A 17,500-nucleotide genomic window follows, 5' to 3' on the forward strand; every position below is an offset into this window, starting at 1 on the left:
GATGATGATGATGATGACGATGGTGATGGTGATGATGATGATGATGATGATGATGATGATGATGATGAGGATGATGATGGTGATGATGATGATGATGATGATGATGATGATGAGGATGATGATGATGATGAGGATGATGATGATGATGGTAATGATGATGATGACGAGGACAGTGATGATGGTGATGACGATGACGATGGTGATGGTGATGATGATGATGATGATGATGATGGTGATGGTGATGATGATGATGATGATGATGATGATGATGATGATGATGGTGATGGTGATGGTGATGATGATGATGATGATGATGATGATGATGATGACGATGGTGATGGTGATGGTGATGATGAGGATGATGATGATGATGGTGATGATGATTATGATGATGATGGTGATGGTGATGATGATAATGAGGATGAGGATGATGATGATGATGATGATGATGAGGATGATAATGAGGATGATGATGATGATGAGGATGATGATGATGATGATGAGGATGATGATGATGATGATGATGATGATGATGATGGTGATGGTGATGGTGATGATGATGATGATGATGATGATGATGATGACGATGGTGATGGTGATGGTGATGATGAGGATGATGATGATGATGGTGACGATGATTATGATGACGATGGTGATGGTGATGATGATGATGATGATGATGATGATGATGATGATGATGATGGTGACGATGGTGATGATGAGGATGATGATGATGATGGTGATGGTGATGATGATGATGAGGATGATGATGATGATGAGGATGATGATGAGGATGATGAGGATGATGATGATGATGAGGATGATGATGAGGATGATGATGATGATGGTGATGGTGATGATGATGATGAGGATGATGATGATGATGAGGATGAGGATGAGGATGATGATGATGAGGATGATGATGAGGATGATGATGGTGATGATGATGATGAGGATGATGATGATGATGATGATGATGACGATGGTGATGGTGATAATGGTGATAATGATGATGGTGATGGTGATGATGAGGATGAGGATGAGGATGATTAACAGTCAGTGTTATTAAGGGAAATAAGTGGGGAAATAACACTGGGGTTAATTGGCCCCTAATCTTTCAAATGTCATTAATGTGAAATACTAAATCAGCTATTCTATTTAAAGTTGTGCTTTGACAATTTAGCTGAATAATTAATTAACCAATGACAGACAAAGGAGAATCCAATCCTGCAGTTTATTGTGCATTACATATTTTTCTATTAGAGAGAGAGAGAGAGAGTCAGACTCCCTCGCCCCAGTAAACACAACATCAGAGAAAAGAAGATGATTTAAGATTATTAAAACAATAATGATGTGACTTCAGTGTGACTCCGAGCATTTTGACATGTTTTCATTCTGAGCATTTACAGTTTATAATTTGTTTTCTAGGAATCTAACCTCGGTGTTGCTTACAATAATTTAACATACACACACACACACACACACACACACACACACACTAACAACGCCTATCGTGTGTGAACGTGTCTTACAGAAAGTGTCTCCAAATGAGTGCTGGAGTTTGGGTGTGTGTGTGTGTGTTTGTGTGTGTGAGACATTGATGAATGAGGGTGTGTATGTACCGTGATGATTGTGACAGCAGAGGTAGGAGTTTACGTCCCTCTCCTGAGCGTGTGTGAAGGATTATTAAACACTTTAATATCACACAAACACACACACACACACTAGATGCTGCTGTTTGATAAGTGCGATTTATGCTTTACTGTACTTTAAGAGCTCATGAATAATGAAACATGATCAATAGAAACTGAAGCTGGGTTATGAACACCATCTGAGTCTGTGTTCTTATTCTGTGTGTTTCACTCAGACACATGTCTCTGCTAAACCAAAACCAGCTTTTCACAATTACTGGACATTTTTAAACCATTTGGCTTTTTAAACACTTTACACTTATTCTCGTGTTCACACTCAAATAATCAGATGGAGTGAAGTGTGTGTGTGTATAATGCGAGCTGAGGCTCGAGATCAGTGTTATGGACCGAACACAGAGGAATCCCCTAAAAGTTGCAAACCCAGAATAACCTTAACCCAAACCCAAAGCAGGACAGCAGCCGGAACACAACACTAACCCCTAAAGTCCCCGGGTCCGGTCCGTGTCTGGTCCGGGTCCAGCGCTGGCCTGAGGACACGGGCTCCACTCACCCAGTCCTCAGTGGGATCCAGATAACCAGTAAACCTGATAAAGTTCTGCAGAGACCTGAGACATTCACATGAGGAACACCTGGCGGGATCACAGACAAGAACAGGTATCACATGACATGGACATATACAGGACACATGACTATACAGGGATCACATGACTATACAGGGATCACATGACTATACAGGACACGTGACAGATATGAAACAAAACCAAAACAAGACATGACAGAGGCAACTGAGAATATTGCTGAAATGAAAGAGTACTTACTTTAAAAACAATATATACTCACACTCACTAAAATACTTGTTTGTTATTTATTGGCCATTAGTAGATGAAGCTCTAGTGCATAAGAACGAGTCTATGATTGAATCTGGAAATAAAGCAAAATCACTGAATAAAATGAGAAAAAGTCCTCAGATGCCATGTCTGTGATTTATAGCAAAACATCTAGCGTTAATTTGACCTCAAACAGATTCACCAAAAGAAGTTATTTCTCCACCATCTGCGTGCCATCATTAACCAACGCAGTTGAACGACCGATTTACGACAATATGGTTTCGGGAAACAGTCGTGACTAGTTTAGCTAGATATAGTAGTGAAGCAGCGAATTACAGCGTTTTAGGGAAACACAGCCCAGTTCTGGTAATCTAAATATCAGATCCGTTTTTTTAATAAATAGAAAAAAAGATTTAAAACAATGAATGAATGAAAACTAAATCCATAAAAAGATGAGATGAGCCAAGAGATGAGATTACTGATGGAACAACAATCATTTGACTTGACAGGAAGATAAAGTTGTGTATCCTCAGCATAACAATGGTAATCTACACTGTACTTCCGAAAGCATATAGAGAGAAAGAGGACCGAAAACAGAGCCTTGTGGGACGCCTCATGTAATCAGTGTTGAAGATGAGGCGTGATTACCAACAGTTCTGTCATTAAGATGTTAGGAAAACCAACTTAATGCATTACCACCTGGATACCAACAACCTTTTCAAGGCCATTCAACAGAATGCAGTGATGTATCGTGATCTAACGACCCATGATCAAACCCCTTCAAGGTTCTTTCAGCTTCCATAGAGAACCACAGTTCAGTTTAGGGCTAGTTGTGCAGGGCATCTTCATCCAACAGAGAAAATATCTCTATTTTCCAGGTGAAGCGTGTTTTGCATCATTTATGTCTGAAGATCGCTGATGCTCTGAGCTGAGGTGAACCACTCGTCCATATGACACTGAGAAACACACACACACATTGAGCTTAAGTGGATCGATTACTGACTAGAACCACAATCGCTTCATGCACATACACATGAGAAATTGAACCAGACGTCGAAGCCCTGTAACAGGACTGAAGGATGTCGATCGACATCAGATGACACTGAATGTTCAGTAGAAACACCAGGCCAACTCTTACGTGCTGCGGAAGAGTCATCCTGAACTATTAGCTGTTTATTCAGTGATAAAGACAATTATACATTTGTCATATTGGCAAATCGTTGACCCAAAAATCTAAATTTTGTCATCATTTCCTAAAACCTTGCATGGCTTTCTTTCTTCTGTGAAACACAATTATGAACATTTGCAGGTAGATTTCTGTGTTCTTTTCACAACAAACTGAAAACAAACTCTTCAAATCTTAAAAAAAAAAAAAAAAGCATCATAAAAAACATGTGCACTACACTTCTTGGACTGACTGTGTTTATTCGCTGATAATATCTTCCTCCAGTGTTAACCACTGCAAACAAAACACTGATTTAGTGAGTTGAAGACTGGATCTGTTTGATTCAAGAACAAATCGTTTTTGTGAACAGGAGCAATTCATTGAAAAAATCTCAAAAGCAGGATTAATTTACAATCAGACTCGTGTCTCTAATGAGAGCAGGGACGAATTTACAGATGAGCACTGAATGACGAATTAAACTGGTCTGTTTCTCAAACTAAACTATCATATGACTTCAGTTATTGAGTACTTTTATAATGTTTTAAGGATAGTGCTTCTGTGGTGTTTTATTGATGTGATTGCAATTAATTTATGTTTAGTTCCAATGAAGAAAGAAAGCCATAGAGGTTTGGGGCTTGGATCGACATGAATCAGAATGCACTTTATTTGCACAAACACACAAGGAATTTGGTATGGTTTCCAGGAGCTCTATGTACGTAAATACATGTATAATACAATAGAATAGAAAGAAATAATTAAATTCGTGGAATTAAAGAAAAAACAATGTAATATATATAGAAAAATGAAATAAGTAGGAAAAAAATTAATATACATTTAGATGGTAAGTAGAAAAGACCATTTTAAGTACTGTATATATACAGTACAGTACTTCAGTTCATTTACCTCTACTGTATAAATATAAATGTGTATTTACATTACAGTTATTATTGCCTAACGCCTGAGCGGCACCAACACCATAAGGATATAATATACATTTAGATGGAAGTAGAAAGCCTATGTACAAATGTACATATTCAGTACTGTATATACAACTGTATAAATATAGATATGTTGTGTACAAGATGAATAAATTATGAATTTACTATTTTAGCACCACCTTTTCATCCCACAATTTGTTGAGGTAATTTACACTTCACACTACATAAAAATAAAAGATTTAGCAACATAAACACAACTCAGTGGCAACCGGATAAACCTCAAATGTGTGTCTGTGTCTGAAATTCCTCCGCTATCCTGCTCTATGTGTGTGTGTGTCTTAGTGATTTCACGCTGCTTGCTTTTAATCAGTAAGTCGTCCACTGTTAAATACTGGGAAGAAAATATCACATGACATGGCAGGGCAAACCGATCGAAAGCAATTAGACAGAGGAGCAATCTGAATTATAGCGGTGTAGAGATACTGGACCCTCGGGCCAACACACACACACACACACACCTCACATGGCCGTAATCACAAGACAATTAAGTTTAAAACGGGAGTGTATCAGGTAATTATTTTATAAAAGAAGTAGACGAGTGCAATCAGGAGAGAGGAAGGACAGGCTGGACTAAAGCCTCGCCGATGCTTCAGAAAATCACCAATGACGTCCTTCATATACATAATCGCTACCGACTTCAGTTCCTTTGTGTAACGTTTTAAAGTCCAATGAAGATGAAAACGCTCAGGTTTCAAATTCAATGTGGATATTTATTAAATAAAACAAACTCAGGTAAATCCACAGACATACAGCAACAAAACCGCAGGTATAACAAAACAATACCGGACAGAGAATGATCACTAAAGAGGAGCTTGAATACACAGTAATTATGAACTTCATGACTAATAACTGCTTTTTTTGTAAATTATTGTGCCATGGTAACTGATTAGTGGCTAGAAAAGGAGAACAAAGGAACACAGGAAACAGATAACTAAACAGGCAGAGTAGAAACTAAACCAAATTAGATTAGTGCGGCCTTACCCCGTAATGTGACTGAGGAGGGGGTTCAGGAGGTGGACGAGGGGCTGGTGAAGGACGGGAGCCAGGAACACATGCCTGCAGGAAAAGCCGAGGAGCCAGGCGTGGACCCAGAGATCAGCCAGGAAGATCGGAGGTATAAGTCAGGAAGATATAGTCGACTGAGGGAGCAGCCATGGTCGAGACTTAGCTGACGACACCCGGAGGACGACTGATTGAGATGAAGCCGTTGGAAGAGGAGTCACGGGGCGCAGATGGAGAGCAGATGTGTCAGGAGACACCGATGGTGTAGGGGATCAAGGCAGAGCCGCCCGCCGTGATGAGCGTCCGAGGCGGAGCCAGAGGAACAAGGGAGCCCGGTGGAACCGGAGGAACGAGGGAGCCCGGTAGAACGAGGGAGTCCGGTGGAGCCGGAGGAACGAGGGAGCCCGGTACAAGCCCGGAACAAAGTGGAGCCAGAGGAGCGAAGGAGTCCGGTGGAGCGGGAGGAATGAGGGAGGCCGATGGAGCCGTAGGAACGAGGGAGTCCAGTGGAACTGGAGGAATGAGGGAGCCCGGTGGAGCCGGAGGAACGAGGGAGGCCGATAGAGCCGGAGGAACGAGGGAGTCCAGTGGAACTGGAGGAATGAGGGAGCCCGGTGGAGCCGGAGGAACAAGGGAGTCCGGTGGAGCTGGAGGAATGAGGGAGCCCGGTTAAACGAGGGAGTCTGATGGAGCCGGAGGAACCTGGTACAAGCCCGGAACAAGGTGGAGCCAGAGGAACAAGGGAGTCCGGTGGAGCGAGAGGAAAGAGGGAGCCCGGTAGAACGAGGGAGTCCGGTGGAGCCAGAGGAACGAGGGAGTCCGGTGGAGCCGGAGGAACGAGGGAGTCCGGTGGAGCCGGAGGAATGAGGGAGCACGGTAGAACGAGGGAGTCCGGTGGAGCCAGAGGAACTAGGGAGTCCGGTGGAGCCAGAGGAACGAGGGAGTCCGGTGGAGCCGGAGGAATGAGGGGGCACGGTAGAACGAGGGAGTCCGGTGGAGCCAGAGGAACGAGGGAGTCCGGTGGAGCCGGAGGAATGGAGTGATAGGCACAGATGCTGGAGGCGGAGCCATGGGATCCACCCGACTGGGCGAAGCCGGAGACTGGAAGACCTGAGTCTCATCCACACAGCATTGTGTTAGAGGAGAAGACAGCTGGGCACTGGGCTTGGCTGCGTGACGGGTGCGGGGTAAAGCTGGACGATAGAGATGGTCTCTTCTTCTGCTTCGCCCACAGTAACAAAGATTTATATACCCATTGCCCATATCCTTTTGGCACAACAGAGCGGGTTTATTTGTCCAGCCCACATCTAAACCCCTCCATCAGGGTGAGGTCATCACAGGTAGAGCAGTAGCAGATGTCTATAAACTCCTCTAGAGTCTGCCAGGTCTCTCCCTCCTTGAGAAATTAAATTCACAGCACCGTTGGGCTTGCAGCAGCTCCTGGTGGGAGCCATGTTAATGGAGGCAATCTCCACAGTTTTAAAGGCCCTGTATTCTGTAATGTTTTAAAGTCCAATGAAGATGGAAATGCTCAGGTTTCAAAATGAAAGGTTCCAAAAGTGTGTTTTGTGGTGTGAAAAGTGTAATGAATGTTGAAATAGCAATCTTCGAGTGATGCCGCAGTTACTGGTCAGTGAAACTGTAAACGCATCTCTAAACAGCTGCGATTCACTCATCTGAAGGGGCACATCAGTTCCCTGATTAGTTTAATGGTGTAATTGTACAGACAGGAGGCTTGCATCGTTCATTTGGCCGGACGGTGATCGTGTGTGTGTGTGTGACTGTGATATAGATATAGAGTCTGTCTGTTTCTGGCAGCAGTGTTTTATTAAAGAGGCTTTTGCTCACTGGAGAGCTCCTGATAACTCCAGCTCTTCTCCATATCTCCCATCAGCCAGATCCTGTTTCTCACATACAGCAGCTTCAGCCTGTCCTCTCCCTCTCTCTCGCTTTCTCTCTTCATCTCTCCTTGACAAGAAAAACCTTCACAAGGGCAAACAAGATGAATAGCCTTTCTGCAGAGAGGAAAAAACCCTTTATTATTAGCCGACGGTTTTTAAAACACACACACACAGATCTGAGCCTGCAGCAGCAAATCCAGCAAAGAGAATCAGATCACGCACAGCACACACACAATTACAACTTCAAGAAGATTCTGCCGGTAATAAAGGCAAACGGACGGAGAGCCGACCATTCCCTCGATCTCTGCCTGAACCCGGGGCTAATCTGCTGGAGCCTGGACTGGAGTGTGTGATTGAGACTGTTTTGTTCCCGTGGGCTGAAGATGAGTTTGAGTAATGCAGCGCTGCGTGATGGAGAGTGCAAACAGACGAGAGAGAGAGAGATCAGACTGGTGAATTACATTAGTGTGTGTGTGTGTGTGTGTGTGTGTGATACGCATCAGTCTGCAGCGCTTCTCTATCAATCTGCACTCAGATGCATAATGAGCTGTTTGTTTCCACAGAGATGCCTGACGGCACAGTGTTTGTGTGTGTGTGTGTGTTGAGCTGCTGTCTAAAACTGTGCTGCATGTCTTCAACTGCTTCAGTTGTTGTTGTGTCTGAGTGTGTGTGTGTTGTAATGCTCTGATGACGCTCATGTGAGTCTCACACACACATGGAACACATCTCATTTGTCATTTACAGACGTCACCATGGGAACGTACAGGGAGTGGAGTCACCCGTCACCATGGCAACCACTGAAGCAATCGACAGATTATTTTAATCGACACTGAAGCACGACAGACAGACACACACACACACACACAGGCCTGCAGGACGCTCCAGGTGTGTTCTCTTCCACTGCTTTCACACACACTGTATTGTATCCAGTCACACTCACAGTTTTCGACCTCTTTCATCACTGTCCTCTTCCTGCTTATCACACTCACTTATTTGCTCCTCCGAAGCGAGTGTGTGTGTGTGTGAGTTTCTGTCTATCTCTGTTTTAAAGGCTTTGCGGTGGTAATGAACAGACGTGCTGCTGCTTTGATAAGCCAGTGAATGTATGAGAGAGGCAGAATGAAGATATGAAGCAAATTAAGTAACACACACACACACACACACACACACACACACACACACACCATGTTATGTTTCCATGTTATATAGGGATTTGACATAGACATGATTATTTTTATATTGTACAAACTGTATATTCTCTCCCCTTTCACTACCCTACCCTTAAACCTACCCATCACACTCACACACACACACACACACACACACATACACAGAGAGACAGACAGCACATCTCGCCATACATGAAACACACACTACCAGCAACTATAGCGTTACAGGGCCGCAGTGTGTGTGAATGATTCATGAGATCGGTAATGTCCTACTGTCGCGCTGGATCGATGATATTCCGGTAATGCGACAGTCGTTTGTTTCTTTATGACAGAAGCTGAACTGTCTTCCTCATCCTCAGGATCGGATCGTCTCCATAGTGACCGCTGTGCGCCCGAGGATTGGCCCAGATTGCTTTGCATGTGTGTGAATCAAAACAAAGATTTACATTTCATATATTTCACATGAATTGATAAATAATGGAAGGCACAGCGCGCCGCTTCCACTACGCGTCCAATGTTTTATTAAGGCTTGTTTAAGTTCATTTTCGCACCACTTTATTATTGAGCTGAGTAACAGTTCACAATATGGCTGACATCAGATAACAACGACACTATTCTACAGCAGTCTTGCCTCATGTTTATATACATATTTAGATTGTAACCTTTGACATTGCAGTATATGATGCATTTTGATCTAGCGATCAGCAATGGTGTGTTTAATTATCAATCTAAGCTTGATAAAGAAAGCTGTACAAAAATATGATACCTCGCTCACACATGAACTACTGTTACTGTAAAGTGTTACCTTGTGTTGTAATGTTGGGTCTGTTATGATTTTGTCATTTAAGTCACCACACAGTTTCATCACTGATCACGTGACTTTAGCCTCTCTGTACAACAGCATTCATGCAGAGCAGAGGAGTCTGACAATGATAATTCCTTTAAAGTCGGTGAGGATCTGGGGTCAGAGGTCACGCACATCTGGCCCGGCACCGGCGATCAGTTAACGTTAATGAAGGGGAATGCTGGGTAATTGCGTCGGGGAGCGAGGGAGCGCTTTGATATTGCTCTCTCATTTCCAGATTGTATTTTCACATCCACTCTTTTCTTTCTCTCTCACTCAGTGGAGGGAGCTCAACTAAAATACATTTCCTCGTTTTAATTTGTTCCATAATTACCGCGCAGCCCGACTTCCCCAATCTACTTAACTACAGACGTATGCTAAGAAAACACTCACGCTCGTCCCGCGGGAAACGCTTCACACAACCGCAGAAGAGACTGAAGCTTTTGTCCTACTATATCAGTTTCATTTCCACTCTTCCCTTATTCCCAGATTAAAGACGTTTACTGCACTGCAGCCACTACAGGACCTTAGAGAGAACAGCTCAGAGAGTTTCATTTAGACCAAAGTCACCTTGAGCTCTGAGAGCTGGAAGAGACGATGAGCTGTGAGCCGTATCCATAGAGAACCAGAGTCGCATTAGCTGACAGACCGAGGCCAGACTGGAGACGGTAACGTGTAGGGCCCTCAGGACACAGACGCTCAGACACACGGTCCTGCTCTCGTCTCCCGCCGCGGCCCGTCCTCAGATCACAGACGCTCAGACACACGGTCCTGCTCTCGTCTCCCGCCGCGGCCTGTCCTCAGATCACAGACGCTCAGACACACGGTCCTGCTCTCGTCTCCCGCCGCGGCCCGTCCTCAGATCACAGACGCTCAGACACACGGTCCTGCTCTCGTCTCCCGCCGCGGCCCGTCCTCAGATCACAGACGCTCAGACACACGGTCCTGCTCTCGTCTCCCGCCGCGGCCCGTCCTCAGATCACAGACGCTCAGACACACGGTCCTGCTCTCGTCTCCCGCCGCGACCCGTCCTCAGATCACAGACGCTCAGACACACGGTCCTGCTCTCGTCTCCCGCCGCGGCCCGTCCTCAGGACACAGACGCTCAGACACACGGTCCTGCTCTCGTCTCCCGCCGCGGCCCGTCCTCAGATCACAGACGCTCAGACACACGGTCCTGCTCTCGTCTCCCGCCGCGGCCTGTCCTCAGATCACAGACGCTCAGACACACGGTCCTGCTCTCGTCTCCCGCCGCGGCCCGTCCTCAGATCACAGACGCTCAGACACACGGTCCTGCTCTCGTCTCCCGCCGCGGCCCGTCCTCAGATCACAGACGCTCAGACACACGGTCCTGCTCTCGTCTCCCGCCGCGACCCGTCCTCAGATCACAGACGCTCAGACACACTGTCCTGCTCTCGTCTCCCGCCGCGGCCCGTCCTCAGATCACAGACGCTCAGACACACGGTCCTGCTCTCGTCTCCCGCCGCGGCCTGTCCTCAGATCACAGACGCTCAGACACACGGTCCTGCTCTCGTCTCCCGCCGCGGCCCGTCCTCAGATCACAGACGCTCAGACACACGGTCCTGCTCTCGTCTCCCGCCGCGGCCCGTCCTCAGATCACAGACGCTCAGACACACGGTCCTGCTCTCGTCTCCCGCCGCGACCCGTCCTCAGATCACAGACGCTCAGACACACTGTCCTGCTCTCACCTCCCGCCGCGACCCGTCCTCAGATCACAGATGCTCAGACACACGGTCCTTCTCTCGTCTCCCGCCGCGGCCCGTCCTCAGATCAAAGATGCTCAGACACACGGTCCTTCTCTCGTCTCCCGCCGCGACCCGTCCTCAGATCAAAAACGCTCAGACACACGGTCCTGCTCTCGTCTCCCGCCGCGGCCCGTCCTCAGATCACAGACGCTCAGACACACGGTCCTTCTCTCGTCTCCCGCCGCGGCCCGTCCTCAGATCACAGACGCTCAGACACATGGTCCTTCTCTCGTCTCCCGCCGCGGCCCGTCCTCAGATCACAGACGCTCAGACACACGGTCCTGCTCTCGCCTCCCGCCGCGGCCCGTCCTCAGATCACAGACGCTCAGACACACTGTCCTTCTCTCGTCTCCCGCCGCGACCCGTCCTCAGATCAAAGACGCTCAGACACACGGTCCTGCTCTCGTCTCCCGCCGCGGCCCGTCCTCAGATCACAGACGCTCAGACACACGGTCCTTCTCTCGTCTCCCGCCGCGGCCCGTCCTCAGATCACAGACGCTCAGACACACGGTCCTGCTCTCGTCTCCCGCCGCTGCCCGTCCTCAGATCACAGACGCTCAGACACACGGTCCTGCTCTCGCCTCCTGCCGCGGCCCGTCCTCAGATCACAGACGCTCAGACACACGGTCCTGCTCTCGTCTCCCGCCGCGGCCCGTCCTCAGATCACAGACGCTCAGACACACGGTCCTGCTCTCGCCTCCCGCCGCGGCCCTTCCTCAGATCACAGATGCTCAGACACACGGTCCTGCTCTCGTCTCCCGCCGCGGCCCGTCCTCAGATCACAGACGCTCAGACACACGGTCCTGCTCTCGTCTCCCGCCGCGGCCCGTCCTCAGATCACAGACGCTCAGACACACAGTCCTGCTCTCGTCTCCCAGCGCGGCCCGTCCTCAGATCACAGACGCTCAGACTCACGGTCCTTCTCTCGTCTCCCGCAGCGGCCCGTCCTCAGATCACAGATGCTCAGACACACGGTCCTGCTCTCGTCTCCCGCCGCGACCCGTCCTCAGATCAAAAACGCTCAGACACACGGTCCTGCTCTCGTCTCCCGCCGCGGCCCGTCCTCAGATCACAGACGCTCAGACACACGGTCCTTCTCTCGTCTCCCGCCGCGGCCCGTCCTCAGATCACAGACGCTCAGACACACGGTCCTTCTCTCGTCTCCCGCCGCGGCCCGTCCTCAGATCACAGACGCTCAGACACACGGTCCTGCTCTCGCCTCCCGCCGCGGCCCGTCCTCAGATCACAGACGCTCAGACACACTGTCCTTCTCTCGTCTCCCGCCGCGACCCGTCCTCAGATCAAAGACGCTCAGACACACGGTCCTGCTCTCGTCTCCCGCCGCGGCCCGTCCTCAGATCACAGACGCTCAGACACACGGTCCTTCTCTCGTCTCCCGCCGCGGCCCGTCCTCAGATCACAGACGCTCAGACACACGGTCCTGCTCTCGTCTCCCGCCGCTGCCCGTCCTCAGATCACAGACGCTCAGACACACGGTCCTGCTCTCGCCTCCTGCCGCGGCCCGTCCTCAGATCACAGACGCTCAGACACACGGTCCTGCTCTCGTCTCCCGCCGCGGCCCGTCCTCAGATCACAGACGCTCAGACACACGGTCCTGCTCTCGCCTCCCGCCGCGGCCCTTCCTCAGATCACAGATGCTCAGACACACGGTCCTGCTCTCGTCTCCCGCCGCGGCCCGTCCTCAGATCACAGACGCTCAGACACACGGTCCTGCTCTCGTCTCCCGCCGCGGCCCGTCCTCAGATCACAGACGCTCAGACACACGGTCCTGCTCTCGTCTCCCAGCGCGGCCCGTCCTCAGATCACAGACGCTCAGACTCACGGTCCTTCTCTCGTCTCCCGCAGCGGCCCGTCCTCAGATCACAGATGCTCAGACACACGGTCCTGCTCTCGCCTCCCTCCGCGACCCGTCCTCAGATCAAAGACGCTCAGACGCACGGTCCTGCTCTCGTCTCCCGCCACAGCCCGTCCTCAGATCACAGACGCTCAGACACACGGTCCTGCTCTCGTCTCCCGCCGCTGCCCGTCCTCAGATCACAGACGCTCAGACACACGGTCCTGCTCTCGCCTCCCGCCGCGGCCCGTCCTCAGATCACAGACGCTCAGACACACGGTCCTGCTCTCGTCTCCTGCCGCGGCCCGACCTCAGATCACAGACGCTCAGACACACGGTCCTGCTCTCGTCTCCCGCCGCGGCCCGTCCTCAGATCACAGACGCTTAGACACACGGTCCTGCTCTCGTTTCCCGCCGCGGCCCGTCCTCAGATCACAGATGTGTGTGTGGTAATGTCAGATGGATGAATGGATATTAGATGCAGTTCAGGGTAGGATAAAATTTCTCTCTGTGAAAAAGAATGTGTAATTCTCAAAATAGTGTGTTTTAACGTGTGTGTGTGTGTGTGTGTATGTTTGGGTAACGTGTGTATGCATGTATCCACACATGAACAGGTCCAAGGACTCGATGTTTGCAAGCACACATACACATATGTGAACATGAACCTAACCCCCATCATGAAAACTAAATTTTTCTCTTATTTTCAGTCTCTCCCATTCACTTTCAATGGCCGTCCATTTTTGACCGGGAACACCACAAATGTGACTCTGTGCCATTTTGTACAAAATAAACGTTTTTCAAAACAAACTTCCTTGTGATACATTAAAGTAGATTAGTGTGATTAACAGTGCAAATTGTTTTCATATTTTATTTAATATTTCCAAAATTATTCATAAATAATGCTTTTTTTACTCAAAAAATTAGATACCTACTCTCAGACAAATGAGGCCTACAATTAATCAGATGCAAATAGAAATATAAAACCAGTCCTAATTGAAAGAGAACAAGTCGACAAAAAGATTGAATCCAATATTGGGTGATAATATAGCATAATTTTAGAGATTTGTAAGCTTTTTAAAATTTGTAAAAAAAATTGTAGGCCGGTCATTTTTGACCGGGACCATCACAAGTGTTAACACTTTGTAACTTTTCTTTGTAAAGATGATGAATCTACTCTTCTGCTGTCGGACTGCACAGCGTCGCTGTGAATGCGGCTAAACAAATCTTTTGTGCAATGATAACATTTACAGTATGGAGAAAGAGAGAGAGGGAGAGCGGAGAGAGGGAGAGAGAGGGAGAGAGAAGGAGAGGGGGAGAGAGAGAGGGACAGAGAGAGAGAGAGAGAGAGAGAGGGAGAGCGGAGAGAGGGAGAGAGAGGGAGAGAGAAGGAGAGGGGGAGAGAGAGAGGGAGGGAGAGCGGAGAGAGGGAGAGAGAAGGAGAGGGGGAGAGGGACAGAGAGAGAGGGAGAGAAAGAGGGAGAGCGGAGAGAGGGAGAGAAAGAGTGAGAGAGAGGGAGAGCAGAGAGAGAGGGAGAGGGGAGAGAGAGATAGAGGGAGAGAGAGAGAGAGGCAGAGGGGAGAGAGAGATAGAGGGAGAGAGCGAGAGAGAGAGACAGAGAGAGGGAGAGAAAGCGAGAGAGAGAGAAAGAGTGAGAGAGAGAGAGCGAGAGAGAGTAAAAAAGAGGGAAAGAAAGAAAGAAAGAAAGAGAGAGAGAGAGAGAGAGAGAGAGAGAGAGAGAGAGAGAGAGAGAGAGAGATGCTGCTCTTCGGCCTCAGCTGGTCTGGAACGTTCTGATCGATGGCAGTGAAGAGAGTTCACTGTTCATGACCTGAAACACACACACACACACACACACACACACACACACACACACACACACACACACACACACACACACACACACACACACACACACACACACACACACACACACACTAATATACTGAACATATTTTCCACATGCAGAATAGAACACTAAAGGAGTTTTTCTCCAGTTCTCTGTGTTATAAAGCAGTGATTAAATAAAATCCTTGATGTTTTAGTTGAGGGCATCATGACTTTATCAGGAATGATCTGGTGAAGCGCTGAGCTCCATCAGCGTCTGTCCTCGTCATCGGACGCTTCCTGATCTTATCGGACGCTACTGAATTACTGCAGAACTCATCAATGATTCAGGGACTTTATTCTGCGATGGACTCGCGTGATTCACTGCGTCTGAAACACAGGAACATCATCTTCTCAACATCTACACAATTTTTTCTTAATTCAGCGTTTAGCACATTAGTATGTCGTCTTAAAAAGTTCTGGAGACAGATGAATTCATTTGCATTTTACCTGTATATTAATATAAGCTTGTAAACTTATTTAAAAAAGCTCAAAAGTGAATGACAAAGAAGTCAGGGTGGCAATAAGTCTTTATTTACACTAAGAATAACAGAAAATAAATCCAGTAGGGCCCCACAACATTTACATTTATTCATTTAGCTGACGCTTTTATCCAAAGCGACTTACAATTGCTATATTTCAGAGGTCGCCAGCTCTGGAGCACCTAGGGGTTAAGTGTCTTGCTCAGGGACACATTGGTGTCTCACAGTGGATTCGAAACCGGGTCTCTCACACCCAAAGTCATGTGTCTTAACCACTGCACCATCACCACCCCAGTAACAAACAAAAAACACTAGTATAATCAGTGCGGGGGGAAAAGTCTCTCTCCGCTTCCCAGGTATACCTATATCCCGTGTCTCCGCCAGTTCCTGGAGCTTGAGACAGGTGTGACTCCTCATTCCCCTGACCTCCTTCTCACCGCTCGTCTCGCTGCAGACTCGGCTTCACTCGGCTACAGCCGTCTGCGTCCCCGGCCTGTGGACCACCCTAATCTCACAAGGCTGGAAAGCTAGATACCAATGGGTGACCCGCACGTACAGTGGAGCCATTGGAGGGGCGCGTGGTCCGAATAGAGAGAGCATTCCCGTCCCGTCCCGGAGGTAATAACGCAGGGTGAGGACGGCCCAATGAATGGCCAACCTGTTTTCCAATGGATTCGAACCCGATCGTGGGGGATGCGACCGGATGCGATCTCCGCCGGGGTCGTGGATATCTCCTCTGGAGTCGTAGGGATCTCCGCCGGGGTCGCGGGGATCTCCGCCGGGGTCGTGGATATCTCCTCTGGAGTTGTAGGGATCTCCGCCGGGGTCGTGGATATCTCCTCTGGAGTTGTAGGGATCTCCGCCGGGGTCGTGGGGATCTCCGCCGGTGTCGTGGATATCTCCTCTGGAGTTGTAGGGATCTCCGCCGGGGTCGTGGGGATCTCCACCGGTGTCGTGGATATCTCCTCTGGAGTCATAGGGATCTCCGCCGGGGTCGTGGATATCTCCTCTGGAGTCGTAGGGATCTCCGCCGGGGTCGTGGGGATCTCCGCCGGGGTCGTGGATATCTCCTCTGGAGTCCTAGGGATCTCAGCGGGGGTCGTGGGGATCTCCGCCGGTGTCGTGGATATCTCCTCTGGAGTCGTAGGGATCTCCGCCGGGGTCGTGGATATCTCCGCCGGGGTCGTGGATATCTCCGCCGGGGTCGTGGGGATCTCCGCCGGTGTCGTGGATATCTCCTCTGGAGTCATAGGGATCTCCGCCGGTGTCGTGGGGATCTCCGACGGGGATGTGGGGATCTCCGCCGGTGTCGTGGATATCTCCGCCAGTGTCGTGGGGATCTCTGCCGGGGTTGTGTGGATCTCCGCCAGTGTCGTGGGGATCTCTGCCGGGGTTGTGTGGATCTCCGCCGGGGTTGTGGGGATCTCCGCCAGTGTCGTGGATATCTCCGCCGGTGTCGTGGGGATCTCCGCCGGGGTCGTGGATATCTCCGCCGGTGTCGTGGGGATCTCCGCCGGTGTCGTGGGGATCTCTGCCGGGGTTGTGTGGATCTCCGCCGGGGTTGTGGGGATCTCCGCCGGTGTCGTGGGGATCTCTGCCGGGGTTGTGGGGATCTCCGCCGGGGTTGTGGGAATCTCCGCCAGTGTCGTGGAGATCTCCGCCAGTGTCGTGGGGATCTCCGCCGGGGTCGTGGATATCTCCGCCGGTGTCGTGGGGATCTCCGCCGGGGTTGTGGGGATCTCCGCCGGGGACCAGAGCCAGTCACTGACTGGGATCGCCACGTCATGTCCGGGATCGGCCAGCAACACGAGCACTTTCTCTCCCGGTGTGAAGTGACGTCTGCGTACGCCTGTCGTACAGCCGGCTTTGAACCCCAGGCGCTCGGGCCACTCGTCCCAACTCTCGGCTTCCTATTTTAGGAGTTTACGAACCAGTTGGGCTGGCGGCGTGCCCA

General features: G+C 49.3%; 1 protein-coding gene across 1 annotated transcript in view; it reads left to right on the plus strand.

Moving 5' to 3' along the window:
* Nucleotides 1-1,884, plus strand: part of LOC143746045 (uncharacterized) — an 8,989-nt gene extending 7,105 nt beyond the window's left edge. Inside the window, exons 2-3 of the mRNA XM_077237768.1 lie at nt 781-1,000; nt 1,868-1,884. Of these exons, the coding sequence (XP_077093883.1) occupies nt 781-1,000; nt 1,868-1,884 (237 nt within the window). The remainder of the gene's footprint in view (nt 1-780; nt 1,001-1,867) is intronic.
* Nucleotides 1,885-17,500: the final 15,616 nt, after the last annotated feature.

Source organism: Siphateles boraxobius, unplaced genomic scaffold (genome assembly GCF_051911475.1).
Source record: "Siphateles boraxobius isolate OS27281-9 unplaced genomic scaffold, OSU_SipBor_1 10, whole genome shotgun sequence".
NCBI classification, from domain to species: domain Eukaryota; kingdom Metazoa; phylum Chordata; class Actinopteri; order Cypriniformes; family Leuciscidae; genus Siphateles; species Siphateles boraxobius.